Source organism: Neodiprion pinetum, chromosome 3 (assembly GCF_021155775.2).
Source record: "Neodiprion pinetum isolate iyNeoPine1 chromosome 3, iyNeoPine1.2, whole genome shotgun sequence".
NCBI classification, from domain to species: domain Eukaryota; kingdom Metazoa; phylum Arthropoda; class Insecta; order Hymenoptera; family Diprionidae; genus Neodiprion; species Neodiprion pinetum.
Window position 1 is genome coordinate 20,806,987 of NC_060234.1, and position 16,062 is coordinate 20,823,048.

General features: G+C 37.3%; 1 protein-coding gene across 1 annotated transcript in view; it reads left to right on the forward strand.

Moving 5' to 3' along the window:
* The first annotated feature begins 274 nt into the window (after positions 1 to 274).
* LOC124214303 (ras-specific guanine nucleotide-releasing factor 1) overlaps positions 275 to 16,062 on the forward strand; it is a 111,175-nt gene continuing 95,387 nt past the window's right edge. The window contains exons 1-3 of the mRNA XM_069134425.1: positions 275 to 485; positions 720 to 1,065; positions 7,904 to 8,034. Coding sequence (XP_068990526.1) covers positions 1,038 to 1,065; positions 7,904 to 8,034 — 159 coding nt within the window. The 5' untranslated portion in view covers positions 275 to 485; positions 720 to 1,037. The remainder of the gene's footprint in view (positions 486 to 719; positions 1,066 to 7,903; positions 8,035 to 16,062) is intronic.

Below are 16,062 nucleotides of genomic sequence, written 5' to 3' on the forward strand. Positions count from 1 at the left end.
TCAAAGCAAAAGCCCTACCGAGCCTAAAGGATGAAGAGTTCTGCCGTGGGGCGAATTGCCCTCCTCGCGCAAAGCAGAAGATGCGTGATGGTGAGTCGGGGGCGATTGCGGGGAGGGTTAGATACGGCCGTGTGCGCGCGCTCTTCCCGGTATCAGCCCCCCCCCCCCCTCAGCGCGACATCCCCTCCATCCCTCCTCCCCTCTCCGCGGCCTCGTCGGTTCGTCGCAAGCTCGTCGCTCACCGTTACTCGGATTCGGAGCACAGGCACGTCGCGAGCGCAAAGTTGACGAGCACCGCGACGATGGGATCAGAGAAGAACTCGGCTAACGGTCGATTCCGAAAATCATGGGAAAAAGCCGTCGTAACGCCTGCAAAATCGCTTCCCTCGTCCAGTTTTTAGTTTTTAAGTTAGAATATCCCACCATCGCTTGGAACCCGGCACGCTGGTTCTCTTGAAATCGCAACAGACGAACCGAAAACAAACGTAAAACATATAACGAAATACTGGAAACAAACAAAAAACAAACAAACACGTGTATAAAAAACCGTACGAGAAAAAAAAAAATTTCATCAGGGGTGTTAAAGCTTTCGGATGCAATTACGGTTCTGACTGTTGAGTTTCTCTATACTTTGTAATTGTTTTTTTTTTTTTTTTTTTTCTTCTTTCTCTCCAACGTTATATTCTTCGATCGTTCGTACAACGTTCGCTTTGTAAAAGCTCACCGGCAACGAGTATTTGGCGGGAGAATGAAGCAGACGACGGGGAGTAAAGTTGGCTTGAAATTCTGTGCCGGGAAATTGAAAGAAGGAGGACTGAGATCGAAGTGAATGACGAAGGCGCCGGGGAGAAGAAAACGTAAACAAACAAACGAGCAGGATAAACAGCGTTTGATCGACGCGTACGATGTCCGCGGGAGCTTTCGCTGAGCGTTCGAAAACTTTGACAAGTTAATCACTGACTGATAAATAAATCGATCGATTGATCCGAGTGAGAATTGTAGAATAAAATGAGCCCAGAGAACTACAGCGACTAACGATGCTCAGTCCAAAGATGCAACGGACCGGTGAGTATGTAAAAAGCACAAATTGTGCACCTGCCGCTCTATTTATGCGTGTGTCTTTTTGTTTTTAATTTTTCTTCTCTTCTTTATGCTCGAAACGGCAACGCGATTCTTGTCAGCGCCATATTCGTGAAACGACAAGAGAATGAAAGTAACACCCATTGAAATATTCACATCGCTCTTTGACAAATTGCCTTCGCTTCTGGCTGTCGCTAGTTTGTCGAATGAATTTTTGAGAGAGTTGTAATTTCACCGAGACCTCCGTACCTGCTTGTTTTTGCGCACGAGCCTCTTAGGGGTGTAATATTATTCGGCCTTGAGTGTACGATATGTTTCGATAAGCGATTACCGTCCAGAGAGATAATGACGAGTCGGTGTCCGAAGTTTTATTTGACTAATGCAGCAAGTCACATAATGTCTGGGTTTTTTAATTGCAGAAAAAATATTCAGTCGCATGTACGTCGTTGAGAAAAGTGTGCGTTATTTTATTTTTTCTGTATCGGGCTGCGAACGTGAAAACACTTCCGATATTCCATCTTAGGATACAAATATTTTTTCTTCGTGTATTTATACAACGAACCGTAGAAAAGTCATTTGTTTTAACACGGAAATTTCGTTTATATTTAATCAAATCCTGAATTTTAAAGTTTATCGTTTAAGGTAAATCGATCAAACAACAGACCATTTTATCATCGCCGGTGATTTTTTTTACTGATCACGACGATGAAAACTTTGTGGTAGTAATATGGAAAGGAATTTTCTAATTAATCATGTATCTAAGGTTACGCGGGTAAAAATAATTTGATATTCAATTTATAACATTTGTATGAAATGCCGCTGTGTAGTCGTACATATGTGCCAAGTTAATATCAAACATCCGAACAAATATTTGTCAACTTCGAACCAATTTTTCTTCTCTGCACTCATTTCTCATTTCTTACAGTTACTACAAAATTCTAGTAAAATCGGTATCGTTACAACAGCGGTTTGAATATTGTTGGAATTACATGAAATTCTACTACAAGTGACTATTTAGTATGATTTCGGTTGTCAATACTACATTTTCAAGTATAATTGTGAAGTTGGTTCAATTTAACTACATTTTTCACTGGAATAAAACCTTAACATCAATTTCTTGTTGCAAATTGAGAATATCAATATATTCAAACTATTGCTGTAGTTACAAGAAAATATAGTACGAGTGACCATAATCAAAAAGATTAGTTACCCGTAATTATACATATTTTGGTTGCAGTTACAAAACTCATATTAATTCCATAACCTTAACAATGTTTTTTATCTATGTCAAGGAGTGAGAACGTATCGATGACTGTACAACGTAGTAAACAAAACTAAAAATTTCTCTCGATACGATAATTCTAATCGAAGACAACTTTCCGAACTTTCACAGCAGTTTTGAGTAATGAAGTGGAATGTTTTACTCACCTGGAGTGTAAATACTGTATAAAAAATACAGAAGAGTCCGCAAAAGAGTGGAAAATTATTCTCGGGGAAGACGATGCGATTCTGATCGAATGAAGAAGCCTTTCTTTTCGCCGTGAGATTACACGGATAGAAGCGAGGGAGCGGATAAGGACGAAAAAAAGGACGCGGGGTTAAGTGATCGGGGAAAACGTTAATCGGAAATTAAGGACCGGTATTTTAGCGACAAGTTGCGAATTCACAGGGTCCGCCTGGCTCGACGCGAAGCCATCGGCCTTTCCGTCGGTCCGCAAACGGGACAGGTTCGTTTAATTAGAGTATTCAAGGGAGGGACAAAACGGTGATTACCGTAGCGCCAGTCAGTCGAGTATTTCAAGTTTCGCATTACCTGGCAGCTCACTCGCGTCTCATTTAGTCCATTAGCGTTAATCTGCGAAAAAGGCAACCGTGACGCCTGGAAACTTGATTTAGATTCGAGGCAGCTCTGAATCGCGGACCTCGAGGAGATTACTTTGCATTTATATCGAGAGAGATTTACCATCGTGGTTACTGAACGGTCTTTGGCTATTATATATCATTCCTTGGCGCGGCTGAAGAACTGCACTAGTGATTTGGATAAAAATTAAAAATATCAGTTTTGTCTAGGTTTGATCAGAAAATTCATAATAACATTTGTCACTATTCTTTTTCATTGTTAAAAATTCCTATACGGAACCTCCCCCGCTGTATTGGAAGTTTAGAAATGAATTCACCGTACGTTTACTGTCAATTTACAAATTCAAATCACTTTTTCGTATTTTTATTACGAAGGGCGTAGCCGAGTAAGCATGCCAAAAGTGCCCTTTATCGAAACGGATTCTGCGGATGACCAACTGTTTTTTGTTGGTAAGTGAATTACCTGTACAAAATTTTAACCTTCTTATTCCATTTCTCTCGAAATTATCGCAAAAAATATGATTGTCAGTTTTTTCGCGAGAATTCTGCTATCTCTAGCCGCATCTTTTTTTTTAAAATCCACATATTGAGGAATTTACCTTATAAAATTTTCTGAACAATTCGATCACCGGTTTCCGGTGGATTTTGAAGAGGTACCACCTTATTTTTTCACAGTACGAACACTTGCTTTCATATAATTTTCCGTAATTTTTTTCAGATTTTTTTTAAATGGTGCGTCATTGTCAAAAAAATCAAAAACTGACATGTTAAACATACTTTTTCACCAAATGATTCGCGGACGTCGTTTTATTCCGAAGCAAGTGATGTACATATTTTTGCATGTATTTTGATCACGTCTTCTTTTGGTAATTTTCTTGAGGCCATAGCTCTGTCGTTAATACGGGAAAAACTGTATCAAACTTCTTTCTTTCGTTGATTTTTCAATTGTTTCATTTGGATTATCATTTATTTTAGCTTAAATCACAATACATTAGGATGGTCCTTATTTGGGAGTCGGAAAATTTTTTATTGGGACGTTTCCCAGATCTGTTCTAAATCATTCCTAAAAAATCTGTGTAAAATTTCAAGCCGTTATGTCAACTGGAACACGTGCCGCTGAGCTCTGCAAGTGTTAAATTTAAAATACATGTAGTTTTTATAAACAGTTATTCAGTTTTGTATAACTTTGATATAAATTGAGAGACCGATTTGAAATTTGGCAGAGTTGTTGCTTATAATCATGGGAGCAAACTCTGAAAATTCCAAAATTTTATAATTATTTTTCCCGTTTATATAATAAAAGTAATGTTACTAAACGTATATATGAAAAGAAATCCATTATAAAATGATGATAAAATTTTGGAAATTTTGAGGGCTTGGTCCTGTCATTATAAGAAATAACTCTGCCAAGTTTTAAATCGCTCCCTCAATTTATACCAAAGTCATACAAAACTGAATAACTGGTTATAAAAAACTACATGTATTTTTCATTTCAAACTTTCAGACCTTGGCGGCACGTTTGCCGGTTGACGTAGAAACTTTACACAGATTTTTATTCAATGATTTGGAACAGATCTGGGGGGTTCCTGCAATGAAAATCTTTCCAACCGTCAAAGAAGGACTATCCTAATGTACTGTAATTTAAGCTAAAATAAATGTTAATCCAAATAAAAAAATTGAAAAATCAACGATAGAAATAGTTTGATACATTTTTCCCATATTAGCTATTGTGCTGTGGCCTCAAAAAAAAAAAAAAAAAAATTCTCAAAATAGGAGGCGATCAAAATACATGCAAAAATATACGTATCACTTACTTTGGAATAAAACGACATCCGCGAATCATTTGGTGAGAGGGCACTTTTGACATTTCAGTTTTTTACTTTTTTCACAATGACGCACTATTTGGAAAAATCTGAAAAAATTGTTCATACAGTAAAATAAAGAAGATGATACTTCTTCAAATTCCATCGGAAACCCGTGTGATCTAAACGTTCAAAAAGTTTTACAAGGTCGAGGCTACTACCAAAAAATCTGAAAAAATTTGAAAACTGCAAAATACTGAAAATTACATTTTTTGCGATATCTGCGAGAAAAATGGAGTTAGAAGGCTAACATTTGGTATAGATCAGTCAGTTACCAACAAAAAAACAGTTGGTCACCAGCAGAATTCGTTTCGAGAAAGGGAACTTTTGGCGTGCATACTCGCCTATGCCTTTTCATCAGAATCAAAAACTGTCAAGGTAAACTTAAGAAATATGCATGGTAATTACGTAATTTCCGTCGCTGCGCGAAATTTGTAAATTTGCAACCTGATTTCTTAAATTGAAAATTCTTCTTCACAGTAAATGTGTAGTAAATTTACAATCATTTTTAATAGTGCTCGTTATCGTCACTCGTAACATATTTTCTTAAAACTATTGCGACAATTCAATGCTGGTACACCAATAAATTGATGATAAGACCAAATTTAAATCAAAAAATTTAGGAAACTGTAAAAAAACGAATCAATTTTACAATAACCAGAAAATTCATTATCGAGAACTTTGCATGTAATTACATGCCGAATATTTGTCTTGTTTTGATGTAATTTCAACAATATTTGGATCGTCGTTGAAACGATATCCATTTAACCAGAACTTCCTGGTAACTGTAACAAATAATAATTTTTTCTGGAATTCAGCGTACCTTTTTTCTGGAGGACTAGTTTACTCATGCATCGTAATTATGACCGATTTCTATTTACAGTTGCAAAATTAACCATTATGTTAGATGTCTGGAATTTGACTTGCAGAAAAATGATTTTGTCGAATGTGAAAATTTCTTTGGGGAAAAGGTGAAAAGATTTTAGTGAAGAGTACGAAACTTGTGAATATTATTAATTAAATTCGTTCATTTATTTCACCGCAATGTTGCAGGGATTCCAGATTACATTTTTTCGTTCTTTTCAATAAATCTTTTTTTTTTTTATTTTACGTGGTTAATCCATTTAGTAATATGAACATGAGACTGAAACGTGTGGCATTCCTTTTGTATTACATTTTTCTATCTCCAGATAGCATAAATCCGAAAAATTTAATTACGGAGATTTGCTAGAGAAATCCAATGGACCTGTTTCTTCGAATTATAGTCTTCTTAAAGTAAGATTCAAGCTCAATTCGAAACTGAATCCCATCTACCTCTCTTCGGACTTTTCATTTTTCACTTGCTAAAACCGTTTAATTTCATCCCCCTTTTTAAGGGTAGCTGAAAGCGTGGTTACTTCTCATTCGGAATGATGCACTGGAAATGCGCGACTTCCAATGTAACTGCACTTAATCCATAATCCGCTTTAATAACTCCAAGGAGCCCTCCTTTGCTGTTTATGGCACTAATCTGATTCAGCTTTTCTTTTATGCTTTGAAATGAGAGATTAGAAAAGAGGGAGCAATGCGGTTAATCCGAACAGACTTATTGTTAACCGTATTGACCTCTTCGATTATTATCTAATCTCTGACGATTTTCGTTGTCAATACAAAAATTTGAATTACATTTAATTTTGTACTTCTGAAAGATTTACTGATATTATTTGTGATAAAGGGTACATCGCAACATCGCGGAAGCTTTCGTAATAAAAATGGCCTACTTTTTTACTCAGTTCAATCCAAGATTTGATACGTAATTTCGTAGTATTTCTTTTCTATGGTTCACTACCTTAAATCGAGAGACACGTATTTTTTCAAAAGTGCCGATATTGACGCCGAACAATTTTTCACATAAACTTTTGCATAAGAAGTGACAATTTCGGAACTCTGAACGATCGTCTTTAGTTATAGATTCTTTTTTCAATTATACTTCAATGATGCAGAATATGATTGTTATTTTTAATTTTTCAACATAAACATGAATTGTAACAAAAGTGTTTTCACGATATAATTAATCTAAGAGAAATTGTACTATTCGAAAATAATTACAACAGGCATGCAAATTCAGTGATTTAAAGTTTGTAGCTAAAAGATTGCTAGAGCCTTAAAGTTGGTAAGAAATTGACGATCTATCGAACATGAAATCGGTTGGCGATTTAATTCAACGTGTGACCTGAATAAAGGCATCTGTCGGAAAAAGGGGGAAGGAAAAATTCAAGCAGACTGAATGTATTCATGAAATGATTAATCTTTAACTGGTTCATTTCCATTTTGAAGGGAAGAATTTCACGCGCATTTTTCGTGTAAATTGAATACGTAATTATTCTTCCCAGTATATATCTGTATGTACATACGTACATAACTTTACTACCGCCCGAGGTAATGTGTTGAAATATTTCTCTGCATTAGATACTTCGCAAAATATGTACTAAAACCGTTACAGTGAGAGTTCTGTTAATTGCGAGACTGTAAACTGAAATGACTAATATATTTTTAGATATTCTAAGCAGACTTCTAAAATTTACCGTTCATTAGTATAAATTTCGCTGGAGAATTTATGGAGTTCTAAAAATTTACTGAATTCTTGTGTGTGATTTGAAAAACTCCATCGATCATTTTCCAGAAATATAAGTTTAGCTTATGCGAGATTTGTTGCTCGAAATAAATTCACTAAATTGTGTAGTGAATAAAGTTAACGCGATAAAAACTGGCTAATAATAACACTAATCAATGTTAATAAAATATTTTCAAATTTCGCAGAGAAATGAAATGATATTCTTTGGAAAACTTTCTAGAGGAAAGTTTCACTATGTCAAAGAGTAATTAAAATAAAAAAAACGAACTAAAGTCATCTTTTTTTTTTTTTTTTTTTCCTCATCAATTTTTTCGATTTTAGCTAGTAGCAAATTGCAGTATCGAAAGATTTTCGTAGCGAACCGTAATTTGTGTGTCACATAATTTTGAATCGAGCGAAGAGTCGTTCTGTATTTGCATCGTAAATATTGTCGTACGTCCGACAGGTTAATTGATACGAAACAAATCGATATCATTGCTTTTCCTAGTGAGGGTGAACGATGCCCAACTGGTGATGTTGTCGGAGAGGGCACATTTCGACCACTCGCTTGCCGGACACCTTCACAAGCGCACCGCCGATTCCGCCAAATGGCAGCTGCGATGGTTCGTCCTTTATCAGGTAAGCAATTAGCAGATAGACCACTCACTCACTCATTCGACCGGGAGAAAATATTGCAGGGCGTGTCACGTGCGAAGGGGAGTTTTTTTTTTTTTCTTTCTCCCAGAACACGAGTTCGTTGGAAAAAAATTCCATTTCTATTCCCAACAGAACCGAACAGATCGTGTGCAATTTAACTGTCTATATGGAATAAGGTGTGTTAGCCAAATGAAACATGTGCGTGAATAATGAATCAGTGATTTTAGCTGTGGAGTTTACTTTACGTAACGCGAGGATGTTTTACGCGTCATGCGTGTTTACCGTGCACAAAGTATCTGTTTCTGTGGCAGTAGAGTGAGTTTGCGAATGCGCATGCGCGGAGTACCGAAAAAACAACTTTTCAGTCTTAGGAGATAAAGGTTGTCTCTCTTGTACTGCGCGCACGCGCTGTGCAAACAAGTCTGACGTTACGCGATCCTAACCTCAATTTCGTGCTTCGTGAATAAACGCGTAACATACCCTTGTTATGTAAAGAATCGTGTGTAACAAGCGGGCAACAGTCTTTTCGCCTCGCGTATTTGCAATATTTGTCTTTGGCTCGCCTGCGACTCATATTGTAAACTTACGCTCGGCTCGAAAAGACCGAGTTTGCCTCTTTGTTACACAGTAGGTATACTAATGTGCTTGAGAAGGTACACGTGAGTATTCAAGAAACGTTCCGATGCTAGTTTTCGGGCCAATCCCGAACGGAATAATGGATTAGATTTGAGTTTTGACATTCAACGACTTGCAACTGAAAATCAAAATATCGAGCTTGACATAGGAATTAGCAAATATTGAAAACACTTATCGCTCAATAGTATATAAATGGCGTATTTTTACAGTGTTGTAATCGAATATGTGTATTCAGCAGCCGTCATTCTATAATATCTAAATTGTGGATCAGTGAGAAACAAATTCCATTTCATTCTTTCGTTCCGGAATAATTATCCGAAAACCTGAAATCTTGATAATTTACTCGAGTACAGTATCGTTATTCATTCTGAAAGTAATCGTCGCTTCAAAAGGGAATATTAAAAAACTTTAGAAAGTCAAGCGTCTCCTAAGTACAGTCTAGCCAAAAAAGTCCCAGAATAATACCAAGAAAACGTATGAAAGAAAGTGTAATTAGTAAAATCAAAGTCAGGGATTTTCAGAATATTATTCGTTATGTTTCAAAATCTCTTACTTTATAATCTCGCATATCTCTCTTCATTTCTCACAGTCAACGCGAAGTCATTGAACTTCGTTGAGTTTTTCTCTGTGGTTTAAAATAAGAGATCGGTATCCAAGCTGTCGTCTTTGAGTAGAAAGACAAGAAGAGTTCTGTCCCGCTGTCAACCTGCGCATGCGCAACCGCGGGAAATTTGAAATCCGTGATGATGTCACAGCGATTGACCCGAAGGTTAAAAATGTTCAGGAATGTTCTGGTTAACCTTGAGCCGCTTCCGGTGCGATATCAACCACCCTACATTCCACAATTAATGGTTCCGAGCATTGCTTTCGTCAAACCGGATGCTGGTGTGACATCAATCGCGAGACATTCTTTTCCCATGATATCAACCACGAAGCACTTTTTCCCCCCCCACCAAGTCAAAACTGGAAACTTCAGCGTTAGTCCAAAGCTGTTCTTCCTGCAAATGAAAAACACTTTCCAACAATGTGAATTGAAGAACTGTTGATGAAGGATATTGAAGAAGTGAAACGTCTACTGCGAATCAAATCTGAACTGAATCGTCTCACAAGAGAATTTGGTCAGATACATAGTAACCATTAGAATCATGGATTTCTTGAAATTGACCGAAGTGGCACGGTTCGAGACGATTCTTCCTTTTGAAGAAGGTTGCAGATCTTGAAGTCTACTTTGATTATCGAGTGAGCGGAATTCGTCGAGTTAAGACGGAATTTGGGGAAAAAACGTCGACGGATCGGGAGGACGCGTTTACGGTTTTGATCCCAAATCGGTTAGTGAAAGCCTTGGAAAAAGACGAAGGGTTGTTCAAGAAGACGATGACGGCTAGCAGCGACAGTCGGTTGCATCCGCGCTATCTGAGTGGATCGTACAACAACTTGAATTCGTTTACGTGTGAAAAATTTCAAAAAACCATACACAACAAATTTTCCACTTGATACTTCTGATATCAAATAAAAACGATAAAAATTGTATGTGTTTGTCACTTGGCGTTAAACCATCCAGTCCACCGTTATCTTACCACATTTATCAGTAAATCAACGATCCGAAATCTATGCAGGTTCTATTTCGTGAATTAAATTTAACTCCAAATTGAGCTTTAAATCTACGAAAGTATTAACAGCTAAGGTAAGGTGAGAAATTAATTCATGAATATTTTTGAAAAAAAGCTTTATTGAAAAATATTTTAGGATTCAGCTGAAATTACTCGATAACGTGAATAGAATAAGTTTGTTTTACTCAACACTATCGTAACCAGCTTCTGCACAATTACATCAATCGCTCAGCATCGACTTCCCAACAGCATGATAATTCGGTAACTAATTTTAAAGTAAGATAGCGTTTTGAGCTGCACAGCTTGAGTTGGGTATTGTAAGCTCATCGCATCGTACAGGTGCAGCTGAATTGGCTTGCATGGCTTGGAGCGATGAATAGCCCAAGTCCAGCAAATCGATGTTTCGAACTTTGGGTACTATTTTGTGCAGCCAATCTCTTTTCTCTGCTCATTTCACGCACACGGTGTGAGCTTTGCACAGCTCGTATTCAATTGTCCAGGCGACTTTCTCGAACGGTATATTTCCACAGCTTCGAAGGAGACCGTGAGAATTGCATTGAAGGCATGAATCTTGGGTTTCATATTTAACGTGTAGACAATCCTATTCGTAAGTTGGCTTGAAAAGAAACGTCGAAGGTAGTACATCCGAGTCGAGTGAAATTACAGTCAATTCTTTCAACGCAAAGGTGTTGTTATTGGGTCTACGGAAGCCTTGTACGTAGACGATAAGCTCCATCTTTGAACTCTGTGAGATTGCAAGAATGGGTCAGCTTTTCTAAACGTTAGTAAATCTTTCGTAAACCTTTTCGGATCTTTTTATGACTTTTGAAAACTCTTATGAATTTTTTGGAACTTTTGAAAACTTCCGAATTACCGAATTATCATGCTGTGGGGAAGGCGATGCTGAGCGATTCATGTAATTGTGCAGAAGCTGGTTACGATAGTGTTGAGTAAAACAAACTTATTCTATTCACGTTATCGAGTAATTTCAGCTGAATCCTAAAATATTTTTCAATAAAGCTTTTTTTCAAAAATATTCATGAATTAATTTCTCACCTTACCTTAGCTGTTAATACTTTCGTAGATTTAAAGCTCAATTTGGAGTTGAATTTATTTCACGAAATAGAACCTGCATAGATTTCGGATCGTTGATTTACTGATACATGTGGTAAGATAACGGTGGACTGGATGGTCTAACGCCAACTGACAAACTCATACAATTTTTATCGTTTTTATTTGATATCAGAAGTATCAAGTGGAAAATTTGTTGTGTAAGGTTTTTTGAAATTTTTCACACGTAAACGAATTCAAGTTGTTGTACGATCCACTCAGATAGCGCGGATGCAACCGACTGTCGCTGCTAGCCGTCATCGTCTTCTTGAACAACCCTTCGTCTTTTTCCAAGGCTTTCACTAACCGATTTGGGATCAAAACCGTAAACGCGTCCTCCCGATCCGTCACCGTTTTATCCTCAAATTCCGTCTTAACTCGACGAATTCCGCTCACTCGATAATCAAAGTAGACTTCAAGATCTGCAACCTTTTTCAAAGGAAGAATCGTCTCGAACCGTGCCACTTCGTTCAATTTCAAGAAATCCGTGATTCTAGTGGTTACTATGTATCTGACCAAATTCTCTTGTGAGATGATTCAGTTCAAATTTGATTCGCAGTAGGCGTTTCGCTTTTTCAATATTTTTGAATAACAGTTCTAGTCACTTCTTTAATTAACGCAGTTGGCAAGTACTTTTCATTTGCAGGAAGAACAGCTTCGGACTAACGCTGAAGTTTCCAGTTTCGACTTTAATAACATCCTCACCCCATGCATTTGAAACCTGGTGGAGGGAATCTATATCAGGAATATCACTTAGTTGATATCACATCGGGCTTTCGACTCAAAAACAGTTCTTGGAATTAAGAGGCGTAGGAACATAATCTGGTGTTGTTGATATCAGACCAGCATCCGGTTCGTCGAAAACAATTCTCGGAACCATCGATCGTGGAATATAGGGTGGTTGATGCCGCACCGGAAGCCGCTCAAGATTAACCAGAACATTTCTGAACGTTATTGACATCCGGGTCGATCGCTGTGGCGTCACTACGGATTTCAAATTTCCCGCGCATGCGCGGTAGGTCGAGAGTGGGCCAGAACTCCCCTTGTATTTCTACTTCTATAATTTTAGTACGTGTTATTTTTGTACGTTTGTAGAAATCATTCTGGATTACGAATGTGTCGATCCGTTGAATTCTTAATCCGTGATTGTCTTGCGGTAATATTAATAAAACGCGTCGATTTTTGTTTCCACTCTCGTCCTGCTCATTTCTTGAAAATTTTCTCCATCGCGAAACTGGCAGTGGATAAATCGGGGTATCTAATTCGCGGTTATAAATTTCCGCGAACATATTTGGCACGTCAAGGTATCTGGAGAGAAAGAGTTACGATTACTGCATTAGAGGGGGGTAGGGGGGGGGGGGGGGGGGGATAGAAGCCACTGCTGAAACCGAAGCTCGGATGAGAAGGGAAAGTTTGACGCACTAGTTACACGCGGAGCAGACACGTATATAACGGTATAATACCGAGATATTCCACAATGGGAAAAGTTGCTGACGTGTTTCAAAGGCATTCATACTGTCCCTTTGGAACGAAGTCGAACCGCGGACTGAGAACGTTATGATCCACGCTTCCACTCCATAGTCCTTAGAACCAAGCGGTAATAGTGGTTTCACTGCGGACTCCAACATCGTGGATGTGAGACCGCAAACGATCGTTAAACACCGAACAATTCGGTCAGAGGTAACTCGAGGTAACGGAAACGGCATTGACAGAGAGAGTGAAAACCACTCGTGTTTTTTTTCCCCCTTCTTTCATGCTGTTATGCAAAGAACGTGCTTTTGAATTACGCACAATTTCCATTTAAAAAAATTATGCAATTATTGCGCGATAAACGAATGAATTAATCATGAATCAAGTCGCTTGTGTAAAATTGTGTAGTAAAATTTCCATTACGCCTGGTTGAATATCTGTCGAATTAATTAACCAACTGACCTCGAATATTTGGCAAACTGATCAGAATGTCGTTGGTAATATAGAACGTGGGTGGTATCGTTCACCGAAGAATTAAACACCATATGCATCGTGATGATGGCTGGGTAAGGGAAACAGCAAATGGACACTCGAAGCAGAAGTCAATTCCCAGTAAATTAACATAAAGGTTTCTGCGGTGAGTGTAGGTACAGGAATGTTTGTTCACTGCTCGGTGTTCATTTACCGCAGCCCTTATTCGACCGTGTCTCAGATGAAATATTCGAGTGATCGTGGTTGGGGATTTAGCACATCTGGCTGCTTCAGCTCCGTAATTGTTATTCAAAATTCAAGTATAAACAACGTACTTCATCCCGTTGTCTCCTCATCGTTATGCTTTACAAGTTCGCGAGTTTTCTATCTACTGCTTTTTATTGGCAGATATTTTTACTTCAAACGGCAGATGTAGCCGGTTCCGGCAGAACCTGGTAAAATTACACTGGTCTGCAAAAAAATTTTCATTCCATTCGCATGGGGTGTTTTTGGTAAATATTACACTCTTATAAAATGGTTTTCGAATGTGCTGAATATAAAAATGACTTCCATTTCCCTCCGTCACGTACAGTATTTTTGTAAAATAGAAAGTGTTTGCGTAAGAGGAGCATAACAATAATGAAAAAACCAACATTTCATTACAACGAACTGTGGAATATTTCTTATAAAATTAAACTAACAATTTCGTCGTAAAACGTACGTAACATTCCGTGTTTATTCCTTTTGCCTATGAAACCTTTTCTTCTTATCTTTGATACTTCTACGAACACGTTCAACTTTCCATTTTCTGCTACACTGTTTGCATTTATTCTTGAGTCTTACTCTGACACATATTAAATGAAAGTAAGAAATCGCATTTGCACAGGATTTTCAGGATCAAGAATAGGATACCATATTTCGAGTTAAACGGGAGTTTCACTCTAAATGATACTATAAATTTATAAGAGTACAAGAAAAAACCTGACGTGATGGAATTTCTTGAGGATTTTTTCCCGGATTCAATGAGTGAAAACTTAAAATAAACAGTACAAAAAACCTGGGCAGTTTTTTGGTTGCAGATCTGTATTATTTTCAGAATTTTTTTCAAATGTCGAGAGAAAGAGAAAGAAAAAAAAAAGAAAGAAATCTACATTGCAGCGAAGATTCAAGAATTTCCAATATCTCTTAAAATTGTAGGAGAAAAAAACTCGATTGTATCGTTAGAACATAGCAAAGTCTACTTTTTTTATTCAATCAAGCTGGCATTCAATTTTTACGAAATGCGAGAAAACGTTATTCACATTACTCGATCACGCCGTAAGAAATTGAAAGTGTTTTATAAAAGCTGATTCCGTAGTCACCATCTTGGATCAAAGGACAATTTCAGGGGTTCATGGACGATTCATTTCCATTTTTTTTCACAAGACGGTCGGATTCAATGATATTTATAGTTTTGAATTTATATTATGAAGTATAACAGTATTATCTTCGTGATTTATCATAGAATGGAAGTCATTGTTGATTCAGCGACCCTTGATTAAGCTGTTCTCTGTAACCTCTTTTTCCCCTTTAATTCTAGTGGTGGGTGCGGGTCAAAATTCAGTTCGATCATAATGACTTCGAATTTTGTTTATCTGAAGGGTCGAAACTCCGAATGTTTTTAATTAGTTAGAAAAGTTTGCGTAACGCGTGAAGAGTGTGGAATTTTCGTGAAATTTAAAAAAATTGGAGCTTCGATCATTCGGAATTTGGATAAACTGGGCACGTGAGATTTGGCATCGTGGTCAGTTTTAGTTGAAAAAAGAATCGTTATTTTCGATGCGAGTGAGGTACAAAAATGCAAAACACCAAAAAGTCGACGGTATGAAATCCCGAAAATTAGATTACCGATAATTAAAAACACAGAAAGATCGTAAATACGAAAAGTTGTCGTGTAGAGAAATAACAGTTGAGAATGAAAAAATGTATGAATAAATTTATATCGATTTTTTCATTCGAAAACGGGCAAGACTGCGAAGTGCAAAATATTGAATTGCGAAATTACCGAACAGGCAGAAAGTCGAATTTTCAAACGTCAGGCTCGGGCCTTTTTATAAAATTCACGAATCCGAATTTAAATCCGAAACGAATATGAACAAAGACTCGAAAGGTTGAAATTCCGAAACCCACTAATTGTAAGACAGAATGGACAAAATACCGAAAGCTTGCAAGGCGTTAGAAACACATTTATTCTTTCCATCGTCACCAGTTGCAGCTTGTTAAGTGACACGAGGGCGCGTACGTGAATGTGGAACACGATTTAATGTAATAATGTCTTGAATAAATTGAACGTACGGGAAAAAGATGTACTGTATGAATATTATTAAAAATATGTTGCCTATTCCTTTGCGTTCTTGTTTTCTTCGATGACATTGACGATTGTTTAGACAACACAATGAGATAATTTTGATAAAACTAGCATCGAGTTGAAGAATTTTACAAATTCGAAATTTTCAGTAGATTCGGTATTTCGTCTTTTCGAAATTTTGGTCCTTCAGCATTTCAGGAATCGAAATTCTGCTCGTTCTGAACTCTAATTTTCGACAAGTAATTTTTGTGGTTTTTTTGTCTGTTTGAAGTATCAGCCGCACTAAATTTTTAATTTCGAAACTTACGTTTTTCCATGTCTTGACATTCCGCGCTTTGTTCATTCGGAATGCAGATTGTTCTAAAA